This window comes from Excalfactoria chinensis, chromosome 16, assembly GCF_039878825.1.
Source record: "Excalfactoria chinensis isolate bCotChi1 chromosome 16, bCotChi1.hap2, whole genome shotgun sequence".
NCBI classification, from domain to species: Eukaryota; Metazoa; Chordata; class Aves; order Galliformes; family Phasianidae; genus Excalfactoria; species Excalfactoria chinensis.
This window is the reverse complement of record NC_092840.1, coordinates 5,813,431-5,832,850: the sequence shown is the minus strand read 5'-3', so window position 1 is coordinate 5,832,850 and position 19,420 is coordinate 5,813,431. Positions and strand designations below refer to the sequence as shown.

The window sequence follows — 19,420 nt, the reverse complement described above, 5'->3', positions numbered from 1 at the left end:
TTTTACTAAAAAAAAACCTATTTATTTGTCCAACATAAAATATCCAGTGTGGAATCAAACCATCCAATGTTGCATCAGTAACAGAGGAACGAAAGGATTGTTTTACAACAAGCTCCATTATACACAAAGTTTTTAAACATCAAAACGTATCCAGCTTAGAAACTGTACATTCAAACACAGGGAAACATTCAGTGCTCTTTCTGCAAGCATTTAGGAATACGAAATCATTCCATCAAAGCACACTTGGAGAGTTACTGTTCCCACAACAGCTTTGCACATTCATATATTGGACAGACAGCAAAACTCTGAATCCCACAACTCTGTTTGCTCTCAGTTATAACCCAGCACCACGTCGCTTCATTCGCTCTATTGATTCCTTCATCAGTGAAAAATACTCAGCAGTGTGTAAAAGGATCTTTGGAAGCTTGTTATGTACATCAGCAGTGTTGCCACATGGATAGGATATGATGTGTGGTTATTTACAGGCTGCTGTGTATCAAGCCAAACGCTCCTTTGGTTTTTCAGTGAGCCGTCTGCAATGCCCTTCCACTCTTAGTAACACTTGTGTTGTCTGATACATTCCCAGTGGCAGAATTCATACAAAGTGAAAAGCAAAAATGCCTTCAGTCTTTGTTTGGATACAGGTTAACACTGAACTACTGGGCAGCACCCAAAGTCTTTGCATTTCCTATGTGGGCAATATTTTTTTCGAAGTTTACTCGCTGTCTACACTTCCCTAAACCCTCCGAACGCACCTTCTGAAGGCCATTGCAATGCTGCTGAATAATGGCTCAATAATATATACATTAACAAAGTGCCATGTGAACATTAACACCAGAAAAGCAGAATTTTAAGGAAAAGGCCTTCAGTAACAAACCAAGGTACAGTCAGGCTCTGAGGTGGTGTTCATCCAGCCATAGATTTCATGCACTTTATATTCATCCTGACCTCTAAGGTGGGCTCGCGCCCAGCTGGATTCTCCTGCAGGCACTCCAGTTTGGGGGCTGAACTGTAAGCATCCAGGAGATGCTTCCTTCCTCTGCCTGCACCACGTCCATCCCTCGTGCATCCAAGGGAAATGAGTCAGTGCATCTCTGAGGCAGCACCGAGCTACCCCAGTTGCATAGTATATTAGGGAGAATTACCCAACGACAGCCTGATATAAGGTGGCAAAAAACTAATTCTTTGCACTGTTGTCAGCTCCATGAGAGCCCTGTCTGTTTGCTGAGGGCTGACTGAAACTTGAGCTTGCAGGAGACCAAGCACAGGGGATACAGACACAGCAGAGACAAAGATCAGAGATAACCAGACCCACACAAAGCAACAGCCACTGGAACAGACAGCGCGTTCCTACATCATCCACCATATCTACAGCAGGATCCCCTGCAAGCTGAGCTGCTTTTTCATATAGCCACAAAAAGTGCCTGCTTACACCAACTGCCTCCAGAATCTCTTGCTGCAGCCACTGTCAGAAAGCAGTAAGTGAGCAGACAGACATTCTGGTGCCGGGTCAGACGTGAACTTTCCTCAGCAGAAGACACTCAGACATGGAACATCAACAAACTCTTTGGCCTTTTCTAATTAGTCTGAGTTTCCTCAGTTTCTTGTCTAATTTTCCTTCAGCACTACACACAAACAGCCCAACGTGTCTCACTCAGAGCGTTATACAGCACTACAGTGCTGCAAATCCCTAAGTGAAAGGTGAACCCCAACAGTGTTCATTCGTATTGCACCCAAGAACAGACTCAGCAACCTGTTATTACCCCACAGAAAAGGGGCTTGGTTCCCAAATAATTAAAATACTCTACTGTGCAAAACTCGTTGCACACTTACCTACGTTTCTGTGAGACAACAGACCACACGTACTAGAAAAATGTATTGCTTTCCCACAGCCTATCGATTAGCATTTAGTCCATCTCATTCCATTTGGGCACGTGTTCCATAGCAAGCAATTCAGAAAGCAAACTGAGACGTGGATGAGGCAGGTCTCAGTTTCTGTTTGTATTTCCTTGCTGCCACGTCCACAGACTCTGAATTCTGACTCCCTGCAGAGAAAGATTTCTAACAAACAAGACAAACTGATCCTCACCTGAACTCTGTTGCATTCTCCAACAAGAGCAGGATCATCAGCCTCCATGGGCTGGTTATGTCTGAAGGAGCAAAGTTCCTCTTCTTAGGAAGATCGTGGTTTAGCTCTTCCCAGGATTTTTGTTTCTGACATGATGCCAGCTACATTCCTTTGTCACCTGCTTACCATTGCAGTCGTGCAATCTGCAGCTATTGACAAGTCCCGTCCAGCTGTCAGGAGACCAGCTTCTCTTGGGAGACACTCCAAACAGGTTCCATCCAAACTGCTCCACGCAGCTGTTCAGACTGAGGCATCTTCACCAAAGGTTCTGGGTACACCACTGCAGGAACACATTTAGGCAAACTGAGCAGAAACAGACCTGAACCCCATGCAGAAAACCACAGCGTGCATCTCCACACACAAAGAGACACCAGCACAGCTGAAGCAGTCTTCACCAAGCAACACAGTGCTCAATGTTCCTGGCAATGGTAGAAAAGTCAAATTCTGCTCCAAAGCATCAAGATTTACATTGTACATACATTTCCCATATGAGACTCCAGCTCTGCAGCAAACACAACTCCTCACCAACTCAAACTACCTGCCACGAGTGGGAGAAACATTCAGGAAATGGATTCCAAGCAATCTCACTCACGTTGCCTGTTAATCCTCAAGGAGCAGAACCCATAAGCAAAGGAATAGTAAGCATCGGTTGGTTTGCTGTTACTGCATTGTTGTTGTTGTTGATGGCTAAAAAGTGCAAGGCAGGCATCTAGTTCATAAAACCTATTTTGTAGTGTATGGAATCCACTGTGTGCTATGCCAAGTACACAATAAATATTAACCTTTTGTTTTTAGGCATCGAGAGTACATGATTTTAATTACAGCTTATACCGAGTGGCATTCAGTTAACTATTTGCTTGACACGGGACATTTAAGCTGAATAGCTGACCATGCAAGCACAACAGACTTAAGAAAAACCCTTCCTGCTAAATTTCAAACAACACCTGGATCAAATGCCTTTCAATATGGAAGTGAAGTTTTTATGTGTGTGAGCAAAGAGCAGTAGTGACACAATTTACTTAGGTTCAACCCAAAAGTTCCTGCAGTTTGACACGTGACATTGGCAGTGCTTTCTATGCTTCAGAGTTGTCCTTTTGTGGAACGTATCTTGCTTATTTCATCCATTCTTTCAGCAGGATTTAATGTCTCATCACTCCTGTGACCCAGAATTAGACCTGGTGACTCCTGGGGAATGAGATCCTCTCCCAACCATCTCCTGTCCCCATTCTCTGTGGCTGGACTCCTGCAAGCCACGACCTTTTGTTTCAATAGGCAAGAAGAAGGAAGCCACAGCAGCCAGCAGGCAACATCCACTGTAAACTGCCAGTGTTAAATAGACTGAAGATTCCAACATCACCTGCAGAAAATACAAAACATTACCACTGAGCCTTATCACAAAAAGAAATGCAAATACTGGCATAGTAGAAGGAATTTTAGTACTGCATACTTTTCTTTCCTCAAAGACTACAGAGTCATATGTTTTCTACTTAGCTTTTTGCAGAGCAGCCATTCCTGACACAGGCTTCTTAGTCCCATCCCTGCAGAGCTTGGCTCTCCCAGCCTTCCTGCCTAGCATTCCACATGTGCTTCAGGTTGACAGTCCCTAGGGATTGAGGTCTCAAAGGAAAACTGGCATTGTACAACCCACAGAAACCTGTAAGCCCCTCACAGATCCCATCTCCAGGTGGGTGTCTTCCAAGGAGCCCTTATATCCATCCAGCAGCCTGCCCTGTGGTTATTTGTCTCCCATCATAAGACCTCTAAAGTAAGAGGCAAATTCAGAGATGTGTTTGAACTCTCTTCAGGGAATGGACAACAGCTGTCTTTCAACACATCATGCACAGACTGAGCTGGTATGGCCCTTATGGCAGGTTCTCCATCACCTTCTTAGGCCATCAGTACTGGGAGTAGGGTTTTTACCTGTGCAATGAATGGTGTTATGAGGGCTCCCACTCTGGCCATTCCACTGCATGTTCCCAGGCCTAAAGCACGTGTGGCTGTTGGGTAAACCTGTGAAGAAAAAAGCAACCTATTAATTCAAGTGAGCAGCTCCCTACCAGCCTCCTTAATCAATGGAAATGGCACTGCAGCAAGTTCTGTTAGACAACAATGAGATCATGAACTCATATCTGGGCTTAGGTCCATTGCAAAGAGGTCATAAAAATGACTTTCCCACCATGTTCTCACTCCCCTTAAATAGTCTTGTTACAAAACCAGTCTCCTTACCTCTGGAGTGTAAACATAAGCAGCCTGAAATCCTCCTGAAATAAAAGCTCTTGCAATGAAGAGCAGCACAGTAAGAACACTTCTGTGAGAATAAAAAGGAGAGCAGTGTTTGGGATTGTTCTGTACAAGCTGTTTGTTTAACTTGGAGGCACAAGCAATAAAAAATAATAATAAAAAAGCTAATTTCATTACAACGATTTCTTTTGTGTTTTCCTTTTTAATGAACCCTTCTTATTTTTCCTGGACCCTTAGTATAATAACAATGCCAAACAATCTGCATTCCCACAATCACATTAGTTTTCTAAGGGTATTCATCCTAACTGACAGCTGCAGACTGTAGAAATAAACAGTCAGTGCCTAAGCTTATCTAAAAAAGAAATATATATCCCATGTTATGAATGGTGCTAACAAAAACAAATTGGCATGCACAAGAAAAAAGTCAGACTGCAGCTTGTCTGTTTAAAACCCACGAACCCACACACCAAGTGAATATTTGCAGCTTTGAGAGGTTTCTCATTACACAGTTTCTCTACCAGGCCTGAAAAAGCTTTAAATTCAGAGAGCTCTCTGCTGCCTATTTTGCATTTCCTTGTTTTTCAGCCCCAGGAAACAAACAGCGTTTCCTGCCACAATTAAAGGAGAGCACAGATTCAGTGCTGGTTATTCCACTGTGTTTTACTTACCTTCCAACACAGAGAAACAGCAGCAGGCTGCAAAATGAGAAGACAAAAAAGGACAGGGCCATGGTTTTCTTGCGGCCTATCCGATCAATAATCCACAGTGTTACTAACACACCTGTAGAAGGAGACAAGTTGATGGGAGTTAAGCACAGGTGGAGGCTCCATAAATTGGCTTTTAACAGAGGGTGTGTTATTTAGATGTGAAAATCTGCTCTCCAAGTACTTTGCTGGCAGGGGAATCAAGCAGAGGAGTGGAACAGATTAGTCCAATTACTGTTGTCACATGTAAAATATGCCACTTTGTGTCCCAGCTTTGCTCCATGCTCACAGTGGTCCATGTGCCTGCAAGCTCACTCAGATGCAGCAGTGAGCAATCAACTCTGAAATCTGCTAAATACTGATTACTGCAGTGGTTACCAACCTGAGTGCTAAAAATGCCTGCCTTATGTCTAACTGGAGTATCTTCTGTTCAACTTCCAACCACTGTCCCCTTCTAATCTTTCCACTGTTTAGAAGATAATATTTTCTTCCCATTGAGTTTTTTATATGCTGCCATCAAATCACTTCTCACCTGCTCTCTGTAAGACATTGAAATTCATTGAAATTCATTTTAAATTGACTGAAAATCGTGGCTGTGCTGGACAGTGTTATGAAGCAAGTCCTCCATTGATTCGCTATATCCAGGATCCTTTTAAAATAGTCCTGGATAGTCACTTATGGATAAAAGTTCAAGTGATTCTGCCCCTTTTATTTAATCGTTACTCTTCCTCTGAATGCCTAATATATTTCTTGGAACAAATCCATAGCAAGACAGGCCATTATAGGTTCTCAAAGCAATTACCAGTGATCTTATCTGCGGTGATGTCACAGACAGTGAAGAGAGCTACAACTACTGTGTGTACTGCATGCATCAAACAGTTCAAGCAAGGAGCCCCAAATGCTTCTGGAAATACAGTGGCATTAGGCCAGACAGGAGAGCCCATTTCTATCATACCAAAGTCCATTCCAATTACACTGAGCTACTGGCAGTGAAAAACTGGAGCTTTTTATCACCAGTTACCTGGGAATTCTGACAGGGTTGTCCAGAGCAGATCAGTGTAGTCTTCCTCTGTCAGATACTCACAGGTCAGGCTGCACTTTGCTTTAACTTCTTTTCTTCTACTGGAAACTGTAGGAGAAAAGAACAAATATATATATGTATTTAAAGTAATTCCTTCTCTGCTCATCTTCCTTTACTCCTGGTAAAGGAACCATTCTTACTGCTGAAAATAAAAGAAGGGATGTGAACCAAAGAAATGCTGCTGCACAGTAAGTGTTTTCAGACCAGAAGATACAGCTGGAACTGAACAGTTTATGGTCTTATTTGTGGCAGGACGTCTTACATGTGCAACCAGAATGAAAACTTACACCCGAATATCAGTTGTACAAGCTTAGTGATTTTCCAGCCCAGGGCTTATGACAGTGTTAACATTCATAACATAGGTTTTTCCCTAAATAAAATGGGATTTAACCCTTCTCCTGTACTTTCAGAAGACAGAATAATTCAAAGTCCTTGTGAAAAAGTACTTGTAAGGACTGCACTGTTGTGCAAGTTCTGATGCTGTGTCTTCTCCCAATGTTATCCATCCCCTTCCTATAATTTCCAAACTACCAGACAGTTCTGACTAATCACAAATGTTCTGAAGAACATCCCCTGGGGAATCAAACTTTTTCAGCCTCTTCTTGACAGCAGGCAAAGCTCTTTTTTTTTATATACACAAAAACCTTCAATAGAAAGGGTGTTGATTTCCCAGCATTATCTTTTTTCTCCACAGGTCTTCACATCTTGAGAACCTGGGAGCTCCACAGGAGCAGCAGTTATCTCTATCTCAGAACCGATTAGGCCTGTCAAATCTAGAAGCTTACATTTATTCGATCACTCTTCCCTCAAGGAGAACAGACACATTTTCTGAAAGCTCTCCTTTGGAGGCTGCCTTTTGTGTTACATTTTGGGCTCAGAGACACTGCAGGACCTCTCTGCATTGTGTGGGAAACAAGGCACTGCCTGTCAATAGTGTTTAATAAAAAGTAGATGCCTTAAAATTCAGGCTGGCAGCCACAATCCTTTCCAAACTAACTGCTGAAAGCCATCAAATAAAAGATATTCCATGACTTTACAGGGCGTATGTAAAAAGAAGAGATGGACTAGTACTCACTGCTGCAGACATCTTCTGCCTGGAAGAACTCTGTAGTTAATAAAACTAACCCATAGTATGAAAAAGCATTGGAAAACCTGCAAGGAAGAAGAGAGGAAATCTCAGCTGACCATACCTATGGTAAACAACATGAACCACAACCAAACCCACTGTGTGAGGACTTCCACCAAGTGGTACCTCAAAGCTATTTCCTATCAGCAGTTATAAAAGGCAGGGTGTGATTAGATCAAGAATTCTAGTGATAGAGTGGTTTAATAAATTACAAATCAATGCAGTTTGGGCTTTTTTTTTTTTCTTGAGGAGGAAGTTGCTGTATTTTAGTGATACTATTAAACATCTCAATTAAAAACCATTAGAGTAGTGCTGGCGCTGAGCCCTTTATATTTTCTCTTACCATATAAACCAGAGTAACAACGTGGTCCATCTAAAATGGGGTGTAAAAAGGTCCCTCATTTTTCCTCGGTCTTCCTGTTGAAAACAAACGTAAGTCAGAGAATCATGGTGCTCACAGGTCCCAGACTCAAGGATGCATAGTGGCAAGCGATAACAATATACAGTGTGTATAGTACTAGGAAAAGCTCAGTTTGAACTCAGGGCTCTTCAGGTTGGAGGATCCACAACAAAGCTGGAATTTGAGTAAAGAATTCCTTGGCTAAGTGGAATTCTTTAGGAGCACAACACATTCAGAACAGTTCACACAGGGCATAGTACTGCTTCACGAGGAAGGTGGGAATCTGAGTAAGGAAGGGCTGGAAAGTCGAATAGCAGAACTCTGCCAATGCACAGCTAACATATGGTCCATGTGGCCATCAGTCAGCTCTGCTAAATTAGCACAGCCCACGGAGACCCAGGGCAAGGTTCCAAGGAACTGCAAGCAGCTGATCAGCAAGCAGACCTCTTTTCAACAGTGTTTCTAAAACAGAGCAGCAGGCTCAGCTCATCATCCTGTGGTTAAGGAAAAGTGCTTTCCCTCCCCACCCTGAAAACAGAATCTTCCAAACCTTGCAGAGGATTCCTGCACAGCCCATCATCATTACTCTGACTGAACCCAGTACTTGTGAAAGGCACAGGAGCTCTAGTCCTCACCCATCCAGGCTGCAGAAAATGGAACCTGTATCTCCAATTAGTAAGCTCATTTCTAAGAATCTCATGCCTAATTCTGCAGTTGTGCTGCTATCCAGACCTACAGGTTTACCTTTGCTGTTCCTGCTTGCTGGCTAACTTCCTAACTCTTTTTTTTCCCTACAAAAGTTTGCTCTGTGTTCTGTGAATGCAGAGCCGATTTCTGTGTTGACAGGGGTGCTGAAAAGTTGGCCATGTAGCACTAAAATGAAAAGAAATCCAATGTAATTCATGAAGTAGCATACGGTTCCAAAGTAACAACCTGAATTGCTCCATGCAATAGGGCTGAATTGGAGCCTGTAGCATTCCAGCTCCACGAGATCAGGATTCAATTCAAGACAATTTAAGAAGGTCTGATTCCACCTCATCCCATGAGTTCAGAGCTGGAAGGTGTGATAGTCTTTAAAAGCAGGGTCTTTCTCACTGTGGTTTGGGCATATATGATCATCTCTCATTTTTTGTTAGTGGTTGAGACATTAAAGTTAACACGGATTATATGCTTACATAAATCCCTATGACTACACACTGTTATCCCAAGTGATTAATGTGTCAATTACCCATACATACCTGCCTGGAAATAATTAATTTTCCTAGAGGCATCGGAGCTCCGTTTTCTGTTGCTATCCGCTTTAAAGTAGCAATTGCTTTTTCTTGATTTCCAGATAATACATCATACCTTGCACTTTCTGGCAGCCACTAAGGGAGCAAAGCAGACCACATGCACAATGATGTCAAAAACACAGCAATGAACAAACTGCAGACTATTATTAGTGAGCTTACAGTGGGAAATCTCCACGATCCCAGTAGTCTACTAACATAAGACAGCATCACAGAACCAATCTGTAATGAATCAGAAAATCTCCCTTGTGTCAAATGTCAAGTTCCTCTTTGGGCTTTGAGAAACTGCAAAGCTGCCTATATTTTATTGCCAATAAGTCAGAACTCCAGCCTAAATCTTTCCGTTGTCTCTTTCTCATTCTTGAGAAATGCTGAGCATTTTTACAGGATCTTGACATTATCCTTTCTTAGTGGGGAAGGGAAAGCATCCTGGGCAGATAACAAGATGCTCCAGGCATTCCAAAACTTGCATTTTTAAACACATCTTTAAGAGAATACCTACAAAACACAGGACGGCGAAGAGCAAAAGCGGGAGGGCAGAAAGAATGAGAAGCCACCGCCAGCCAAGAGTGGGCATCACCAGCACTGCAAGGAGGACCTCAAACACAGTTCCAATAGCCCAAAAGACCTGCCCGAGGGAAAAGAAACAGTCGTAAATGAGAATGCTATTAAGCACTCTTTGAAACATTCAAAAATGTGCACTCTAGGGACAGCTGGAAAGAGAAATGCCAGAGACATTTCAAACATGCCCTACCGCACACAAAGAGAAATGCAGGGATGCTCTGGGGATCCTTGTACATGTTGCAGAAGCTCAGCCCTGAAAACCTAATGTCACCTTTCCTTTGCCACTTGTGTTTAACCAGAGGAACAGACTCATCACATTCTGTTTCTTAAGCAAAATGACTATTAATGTCAATCTATGCATGGCTATTTTAACCACCTAACGCCATGAGATTTATTGTATTTGTCTCCCTGTGCAAAACCAAGCTAGCAAAGCCACACAGAGTTTGTCCTATAGGTGAAAGAAGGAATTGATATCTCCCTAGCAAATAATGGAGCTGGCACCCTGTTGCATGTCCTAGCCGTGCAGGATTATTCTCCTCTGGATTATGAATCTGTAAAAGGATAATCTTCTTTTTCTTGATGGCTCACTATTTAATGCTCAGAATATACTTCTAACCCAGTATTGCTCTGAGGTAGCCAAACTGTGGCAGAACAAAAATGACACAGAAGGGAGTGATTCATCTGCTGAACTCTATTTACAAAAGATTAAGCAACTAAAAGTAGGACCAGCCAGCAGTTATCTTAGAAAGCTCTTTGTGTATTTGAGAAGCTGTTTCAGTGTAGGGAGGTTTTCCACAAGGATGCTCCTTCCAAACAGACCACGTCAGACAAGTAACAGCACTGCTCTCTGCTTAACTGTTTTCTACTGGCACACTTCAATTCAAGGGCTGCAAATTTTGCTTTAAAGTACTTATAAGGCAAAATTCCTCTCTGCGTGACTTTGATACATTCAGATTGAATCTGGAGAGCTGAATTTAGCCTTGCACTTACTGCGCAGTCAGCTCTTCATTATCCATTACTGAGCTGTACATCAATTTCACTACAGCATTAGGTCACACCGGAGGGCTCTCTGCATGCTGCCTTCAGAAGTGCTGGGTACTTGGCACTGTTCTGGGATCACAGGCCTCAGTGCTGGAGAGCTCTACGCTAACTTGAACTCTCAAGACCCAACTGCTGCCATGTGTGACAATGCTAATCAATAGGACTGAATGGTTGTAACCAACAGCAGAATTTGTCCCCTGTGGACCAGCACATATAATTACACTGCTCACCTCTATCAATAAAATGCATTTTGCTCTGGCTTTCATTGGAAGGAATTCAGCGTATAAGGTTACCCTGTAAGAGTGAACATTGAGAAAAACATCATGTTAGCACACTGAGAGATGTCAGACACTATGCTTGTCTTTATTAAAATTGCCAAACCCACAGCAGTAACAAAAACCCTTCCTGGTCTTCAGAGCCAGCAATGCTGTGCACACTGGTTCACACTTTGTTTGCTACATCAAAACAATCTCTTTTTGTTCATCATTGCAAGAGAAGGCAGAATTTGATCTGTTCATGTGGCTTATAGTTGTTAGCTAAATGCAACAGCTCTTGCTACATATGTTTGCATGATTTTCAATGTGGTCTATCAGTAGTCCATGCAAACTCTTGCTGGTTAAGTTCTTATTTACACCTGGCTCAGAGAACATCATACTGGCCTACTCTACCAGGTTTCCATTTTCTAAGACATAATTATTTTCAAGATCTGATTGTGCTATTGGTATAAAATAATTTCCATTCTTTTACAGCAGGGAATCAAAAAGAAACTGTCTAACTTCTCAGAGTTGCCATCCCATGATTGTGCCAATGGTATGGCTTCTGTGTGGACAGAAGGCAGAACCAAAGGGCCAGCAGACAGCCAAGGCTCTCTTGTCTTCAGTCTGGTAAGGTTCATGGCTCCTACTCTCTTTGCATTCCACTGGCTCATCCTCATCTTTGCAAGAATACAATATCTTTGAGAGACTGGATGCTGGGAAGCTGAATGAACAGTCATACCCGTGGTGAGATACTATCTCACAGGAGACTCTGAGAGGCCTCAGGTGCAGCTCCAACATATGCAGGGGTAAAGGGACATCTGCTGTAGTTAGTTAATTTATTACTGCTGGGTGTGTTCTTTTTAACAGCACATTCCATACAAACCTTTCTCCCATACCAACTATGGAATACAACAACATATTTATAAAGATGCCAGTGTTATTTCCCTGAAATACAGCTACTCATAGCCAAAGTAATATTGTCTACTTAATACTAGAAAAGAGCTATTTCTCATGCCAGATATATATGAATTCCTTTTGTCAAAGGTATTGCTGTTATAGTTAGAGCAAGGAACAGACCCAGCAGCAATGGAATCCACTCTGAGCTCTGAAACCAGCTCCTCTTTGTCTCTCATTAAGTCATGCAGCCCTTATGCTTTACCCACCTCTCTGTAAAGTGGTATTAGCTGAGCTGTAACTGTTCCACTGGGGCTCTGTGGAACATCATTAATATGAGTTTGCAGTATGAGGCATTATTAACTCTGATGCTTCATCTTTGTTGTTCTCCTGCCTCATTCCAGGTGTGCTCAGTTGGAACTGCACGGCAGAAAATGCCTCACTGCCGCTCGATACACAGCAGGATAAGAACTTTCCAATTTTACATGCATGTTATGCTTTTGTGCAGCTTCTAACAGGGAGCAGATGAGCAGTAAAAGAAGATTAATAAAACTGTGAAGCTCCATCTCAGCTCAGAATCTGTTATCTGGGAATGGTGATAGAAAAGAAAGGATATTGACTTGCCTTGTGAAGAAGTCTATGAGCCATCAATCCAAAGCTCTGATTACTCTGAAATAGCACCTCCACAGGGCAAAATATCAATTATTAATAAGGATAAAAGACTACGTGGAAAAAGACTAGATATACTCATCCCTTTCCATTTATAATTAAAATCCAAGTACAGATTTATTTATTAAAGTGGAAAATTTAGAGATCTCTCACTTCAGAATGGAATGATAAAGTCATAGAGAAGTATCCCAACGCTACCTTGGTACTAGAAATGTGTCTGAGCCATGAAGATACCCGAACTGCTCCAGGTTTGGGCTGCATGATCTTAGAACTCCAACTCAGATTCAGATGTGAAAGTTCAGGCTGACTGACCAGTATTTTAGAGCTTTACAAAGCAGCAGTAGTCAAGACTTCACTCAGCCTCTAACTGTTAGTTTTTAGTGTTTAGGCCATCATCTATCTTGCAACAAGTCCATGTCATCCCTTATTGACTACTCCCAGCACAATTTGTTAACACAGTGTTTGGGCAAGGCTACAAAATGCTGCCTATTGCACTTTATCCACTGCTAGGTGGGCTATTTGGGCTGCTCCTTTTCACTTGAGGGAATGAGAGGAGCTTAACAGGACTCAAGGCATACAACACATCACATTTAGGTACCCAGCTTTCTCACACAGAAGCCATTGTAAATCTGACTCACCTCAGTGATCTATCAGATATCTTCAAAGGCTTATCAGAATGTAATATGTTAGTTCCAAAATACTAAGAGAAAAGTGGGCTTGGGATAACTGAAATGAGGGGAAGCCTTCATTTTAACGAAAGCATTTCTTAAAAGAAATAACACAAAGAAGATAAAGAAGAGACTTGTGAGTATTTACTTACGACTGAGGCACTCCTCCAATCCCAAAGCCCACCAGGCCCCTCAGCACCAAGATCCAGCTGTATATCGGTGCAAAACCACTGAGGATCCCATAATAGAGAGTCCATAACACACTAATCTTTAACCCCTGTATTTAAACAAACAAGCAAGGGAAAAATAAAACGTCTGTTGTAACACAAATAAGCAACACGTAAACTAGAGCTTCACTGCCAGAAAGTGCAAGCACTACTTCTGTAAGCCCAACAGCTAAAGGTTTCCTAAAGGCTGACTGAAGGTGGCACAGGTGGTACCAGGACAATAACACCATCAGTAGGTGATGAATTTATGAGACCATTCACAAACTGAGCAGGGAATTCCTCTATTTGTACAAGAATTAGCTGATTTGCACTCAGAACTTCACAGAGGCTTTCATAACAACAAAATGCTTCACTTTGTAACACCACCAGGCTCTCATTTTTCTCACTTCTTATTTTTTGCTTTACTCTCCCAAACTTTTGTCCTTTTATTTCATGGGAGGTCGCTTCTGGCTCTGCTTAATTCTGCTTAACTCTTCATATGTACAAGCTATGACATCTGTAAACATCACTCACTAAAATATGCAAACTGCTGCAGTACTTCCATAAGTTCCAGCAGGAGCTGAACACTTACTGTTTTTCTCCCATATTGATCTGAAATGTTTCCCCAGAGGGTGGAGCTGGACATCATTCCCACAAACACTACCTAGGAAACACCAGAAAAAAAGGTCTTTCCCTTAACAACAAGACAAGCAAAAATTCCCATATGACAGCAAAGAAAACACAGTTTCAAATTAAACTTGAAAACTTCAGCACTAACAGCAGACCACAATTTCCACATGTTCTTGGTCTGGTTTCTCTGAGGTAGAGACTATTAAAGGCAATTATTCATACACTGAGATTACTCAGAATGCACTCTAGCCCAACTTCACATTTATTGATGTGAAAGGGAGTTAGTTGCTGTCCAGGAATTGGGGTGAATTTCAGCAGACTGAATCTCTGCAAGGCTACTTGTCTTCAGAGAAGAATGAAATCTCGCCCAGTTAAGGTAATGGCAATTATTCTGAGTCAATTCATATAGTTTCCTGGAAATTACATGAAACTCTGAAGTTAAAGCCTGCAATTTTTCCTCATTTCTCACCGAGTTTCCCTTCTTCAAGCTCTGGCTTTTAAGAAAGGCAATTTGCAAAGGTCATACACAGATTTAACTGTGGAATATAAAGCATAATTTCTGAGTAACAGTGAGTGGAAAAACCTTACAGAATACAGGAGCTGTCAGTTATTTTTCCTACCGATGTGAGCAATGCAACCTGCCAGCTTGGTAATCGCCACTCACAATGAAGCTGAGGAGCTAGGATACTTAAAATCATCATTTCCATAGCATCTGCCATCTGGAAAGGTAAAAAAGAAACAAAAATAAAGAACTGCCTGAAAATTAGTTTGATCATTAGTCATTAATCCTCCTTCTTGAAACTGTCTTTGCTTCTTCTCTTGACATTTCTTCTCTGTAGGTGAAACAAAACATTCATGTTTGCAAGGTGCAGTGGGTGTCCATAGTAAATAAAGGGCTCTAGACATTACACAAAAAATATACCACATACAGCTCTTCAGATATAGAAGAAGAGTGAAAACAAAGCCTGTCTTCCTGTTCTTGATATCAAAGTTTAAAACTAGAAGTACTGAATTGGTGTTAGTCTGAAGCAGAGACAAGAACAATAATACTGACTAATAGAGGGAAGAGAGAATTTAGCTGAGGGAACGAATGTGGTAAAATCACTGAATGAAAACTGAGATCTGTAGGGATAGGACTGTACCCTTTCCATTTGAAATAAGTATTTTAAGTAGAGAATTTCAGCAAGAGGGAAATCTATCAGTTATTCTTTACCTCCCCAGAACAAGTTTGAGTCCAGCTGTCACTCTAGAATTTCAGGTAAAATTCTTCCTTCAATGCATAATTATCTGTTTAGAGACATTTTGTCTACAGAGAATGGCTACAGAATTTGAAATCAGTGGGATTCTGTAATGGGTGATCATGCAATTCATCTTGATAACAACTACTTGCCCATGCTAATCCTGTAATAACAGAGAGCTTCCACTGGAACTTCCCAAATCCAATGGCTTCCACCGCATCTTCCACCATGAAAGTATCTAGAAAGAAAACAATTTGAGTGCAGAAACGTACTGCTTTCCTAGTGAGCCATCCATTTCCTTTTTGTGCCATCTGAACAAGCTGTGATATCTCAAATTCCTTTGCTCAAACAGAAAGTGAGAAGCACAACCAAAATACGTTTTGATCTTCCATTTGTTTAAACCAGTTTAAGTCTCCCGGTTTTAACACTTCCAGCTCTTCATAAACTACATTTGCCACAGAAAAGCTTTATATTTATAAGACATATAACTTCCTATTTGAAATAGGTTCTGACATCTGGATACCCCACCAAGTCAAACATACAAAGAAATCCTATGGGGACAGTGTAACTAAATCACCATTTTCAGGTGTTTTGCCTATGTTGCTGTTTTCTTTTTTGATCTGGGGATCTCTAACTTCTCTAAACCCAATGCACTTATCCTGGATGAAATGAAGAGGCCACATCTTTTTCCTTGAGGGGAAACATGAAACCTGCTCACCATCAGTGGGGTTGGCAAATTCTTTTGGCACTGCAGCTCCATCCTCCAACTCGATAGCTTCTAGCTCTGTCTGAACACCCTCAATCTGAATTTCATGCTCTCCTGAAATGGCATCCTCCTCTGACCTTGAACTTTCTCCAGTGCGGCGAAACTTGACCACCCTAAGAAAAGAGAAATGAGGATTAATGCTTTGGTGGGTGTCTTGTGGGTTGTTGTGTTCGGTTAGTCCCGGGAAGGTCAAAGAGGTGATGGACTGATCTCTGCAGTGAGGTCAGGGAGGGAACAAGACATGAAAAGAGAACTTTGCTGAACTGATCCAACTTTCATGACTTACTTAAGAGTGATTTTGTGCAAGGCTCCACATAACATGGAGGAGGTCCACCCTCCCATCATACAACTTTAGTGTGACAAGACAAAGACTTTGAAACAGATCTAACACTTTTCACCTTGGTAAGTGACAATTTCTTGGACTTCAGTGAAGCATATTTTGGTTGGAAATAGATTAAGTTATTCTTGCTGCCACCTCTTTGACTTCTGGTACTTAAACATTTTAATTCTATGATAAAGATGAGCAGAAAGTCCCTTGAACTTCAGTTAAATCCTCTGCTTTAAAGGTTGCCAAAGCTAAACTAGCAGCATCCTTGCCAGCTGCAGCTGCAGCAAGCTGAAAGGTATGCATGACATTTCTAAAGGTGATCTGAAAGACTTTATGTATTTGGCAATCTTATTTTCTCTTACAAGTGCTGATGGTGCAATCCATATGAATATACGGGCACACTGACAGGCAATCTACACAGCTCCTGCAAATGGCTTATGGTCCATCAGTAAATAAAAGGATGGAAGAATTAAAATCTCAGTCTCCCATAGGGTTGTCTACAACTGTTCTGAGTTCTGGCTGCAATGAACCATCCAGTCCAGCTCAGGATTTCTCTGTTTCTACAAACAGAAAGCAAAGGGATCCAAAACACTTTTCGGTTTCACAGTCCTGGCACATAACATCACTGACCACATCCCATCTGGGGAATTGCACGTACTCACTAATGATGTTCTGGCAACAGTCTGGAGAGAGAGCCGTACAGCCATCGTTTTGTGAGGCTGTCACACACAGACAGTGATTCACACTGGTGAGATGTTTTGGGACTGCCTTTTTTGTTCGTGTAAACAGGACAACTTGAGATATGGGCTAAAATCCCAACTTGGATTAAAACTGTCCCTGAAGATAGAATCCTCATGCAATCTACAACATACAGAGTCTTAGCACTCACTGACGTTGCATGCCTGTGAGATGATTTGTTTATTTTTATTACAAAAGCCAATTCATAGAAAAATGCCATTCACGTTTTACTTACAAAAGCTCTACAAGCAACTGGTTCAACTATACAGAAAGTAAACATCTAGATTTGCAATGTTTTGTCATTAAAAGGACTATTCCCATAATTTCAGCAGTCCCAAAACCTGAAGCAAAACCCATTGAAGGATTTCAGCACACGGTGCCACTGATGGCTTCACACTTGCAAAATTCATCTCAGAGAGCTGCATTTGTTTGCAAGTTCCCACAGTGCTAAGTCTAATTATACCTGCATTAAAAAGTACTTAGAACATTTTTGCTCTCTGTGCTTTGTTTCCTGAAATAAAGAGAAATGGCCTAATGTAAGTCGTCTCTCATTGTTTTTACTTGTAAGGCGATTGCAAGTGAGCTGAGTACTTGAAAACACCTGGAGCTCCCGTCCATTTCCTCAACTTATTAGAAATGTTATTGGGCAGGTTGCTCTGTCATTGAGACGAGCTCATTAATATTTAAGACCAACTTTAAGCATTTATTCCCTGCCTCGCAGAGTGAATGATTTCCAAACATCTTTCAAACCACGTAATAACGAAGCATTGATGAAGTGGAAAGGCGATGTTGCTGTTAAAATGCTTTTATCATCTTCCTGTGCAGATCTAACAATCACATCCCAACAGCACAGAGTTTGTCATCAACAACAGCCATTCTCCCTGTGCAGCAGCGTGTGCTTCTCTGCAGCATGGTTAGCAAATATTAACGGCACTCACTGCAAACACACCTTTGCAAAAAGAGGTTGCGATCTGCAATCAGCTCACGGCACGAAGCAGGAAGCTGAGGAAGATGCCTTCCCTAGCACAACATTACTTCCAGATGCAATGCACCTTGTAAATGCAATAGTGCTGTTTCCTCTCGGAACATTTGTTGGCACTTCCACGGTTTCCTGCCCTCTTTATTTCTACCACCATCAGGTTCATGCAAAAAAAAAATACAAACGCGTTGGATTTATATAACAACCGAATCCCTGCATGCCCCCAGGATGCTGAAGCCAGGCAGCTGCACAAGGAAAATGGCCTGCTTCCCAGGGCCTAAGACTTCCTAAAAACAATTCCCTTATAAATCGCCAGGATGTACAATATCCCTGCAGCTCGTTTAGAAGCAACCCTGCGCATCCTCGCTCCCCTACCGGCGCTACTTACGGCAGCTGTCTCAGCTGGAATAAATCATCCTCCATTGCCAGGCTGCGTCTGGAGGAGCTGCTCTCATCGCTCTCGCATGGCGGGGATGGATGCAGCTGTAGGAAAACGGGGCACGGCTGGACGGACGGCTCCGGTGATCGCAGGCAACGAGCGGACCGGGCACGGTGCGGCACCGTACGGCACAGCACGGCACGGCTGGGCTCGGCACGGCACGGCGGGGAGGGCTGAGTGGCTCCCTCCCCTTGCCGTGCTCGCTGCGGGATGTGCCTGCCAGCCTGCCCCGGCTTTCCCGGCAGCCGTGGCCAGGAATGCATCCGTTGTGGGGTTGGGGCACAAAAGGGATGCTAAAGTGCCAGTAGAAAATGAGCTGGGCAGCATTGGGACTTCCATAAGGAAAGCCAAGCAAAGGTATTTGCTGATCCTGAAATGATATTAGCAAAGGGTCTTTTGGGGGAACACCACGCAGCCAGATAAGCTGTGAACGCTGTGTACAATACGTTTGACTAATGAAAGAAATGGCCTGAAATCAACAAGGGGAATTCAGATGAAGACAGGTGAGAAGTATTATAGTGAGGAATAAGACAGAAGGCGTGCAAACTTAGACCAGTGTTAAAATGGATGACGCAAGAGGGTTGGCCTGGGTATGACAAACCAAGTGTGCTCAATATGGGACTGAGAGTTGGTTCAGCTATCACAAAGGCTCGGTTTATGGTACTAAATACTGAAGATATGAACAGGTTTTAGTATCTATAGGAAAGGACTCGCAGGCAGTAGAGCCAGAGTTTCAGCTGCCTTAAAAGTTGTGAGAGTAATTCTTTGTGAGAGTGGAATCATGATGCTCACACAAAGCTTCATTTCATATAACTATGAGTGTCCTGCAGCCTCCATGCATGTATTTAGTGTAGGACCAGACTGCAGAGTTGGTCACACAAGACCTTGTGGATGTCTCAGGTACCTCAGTGTCATTTCGTGTGGATCAGATGCATATATTTGGCAGCCTGGCCCATAACATAAAAACCCGAAAGGCTTTGGCAGCTAAATCTCATTCATCCACACTTTCCTCTTCAGTAAAACATGGGTGAAAG

The 19,420-nt window shown here is 42.3% G+C and overlaps 1 protein-coding gene across 1 annotated transcript; it reads right to left on the bottom strand.

Moving 5' to 3' along the window:
* Positions 1-4: 4 nt before the first annotated feature.
* On the bottom strand, positions 5-18,644 carry SVOP (SV2 related protein). The gene is made up of 16 exons (XM_072351461.1): positions 18,336-18,644; positions 15,855-16,015; positions 15,289-15,374; positions 14,519-14,617; positions 13,861-13,932; positions 13,215-13,339; positions 10,805-10,868; positions 9,472-9,597; positions 8,919-9,047; positions 7,624-7,697; positions 7,230-7,306; positions 6,095-6,202; positions 5,038-5,149; positions 4,355-4,436; positions 4,049-4,138; positions 5-3,485 (listed from the first exon to the last, which is right to left on the bottom strand). The coding sequence occupies exons 1-16, from the start codon at positions 18,368-18,370 to the stop codon at positions 3,279-3,281; spliced, it is 1,647 nt and encodes a 548-aa protein (XP_072207562.1). The 5' UTR covers positions 18,371-18,644; the 3' UTR covers positions 5-3,278.
* Between the last annotated feature and the right edge of the window lie 776 nt (positions 18,645-19,420).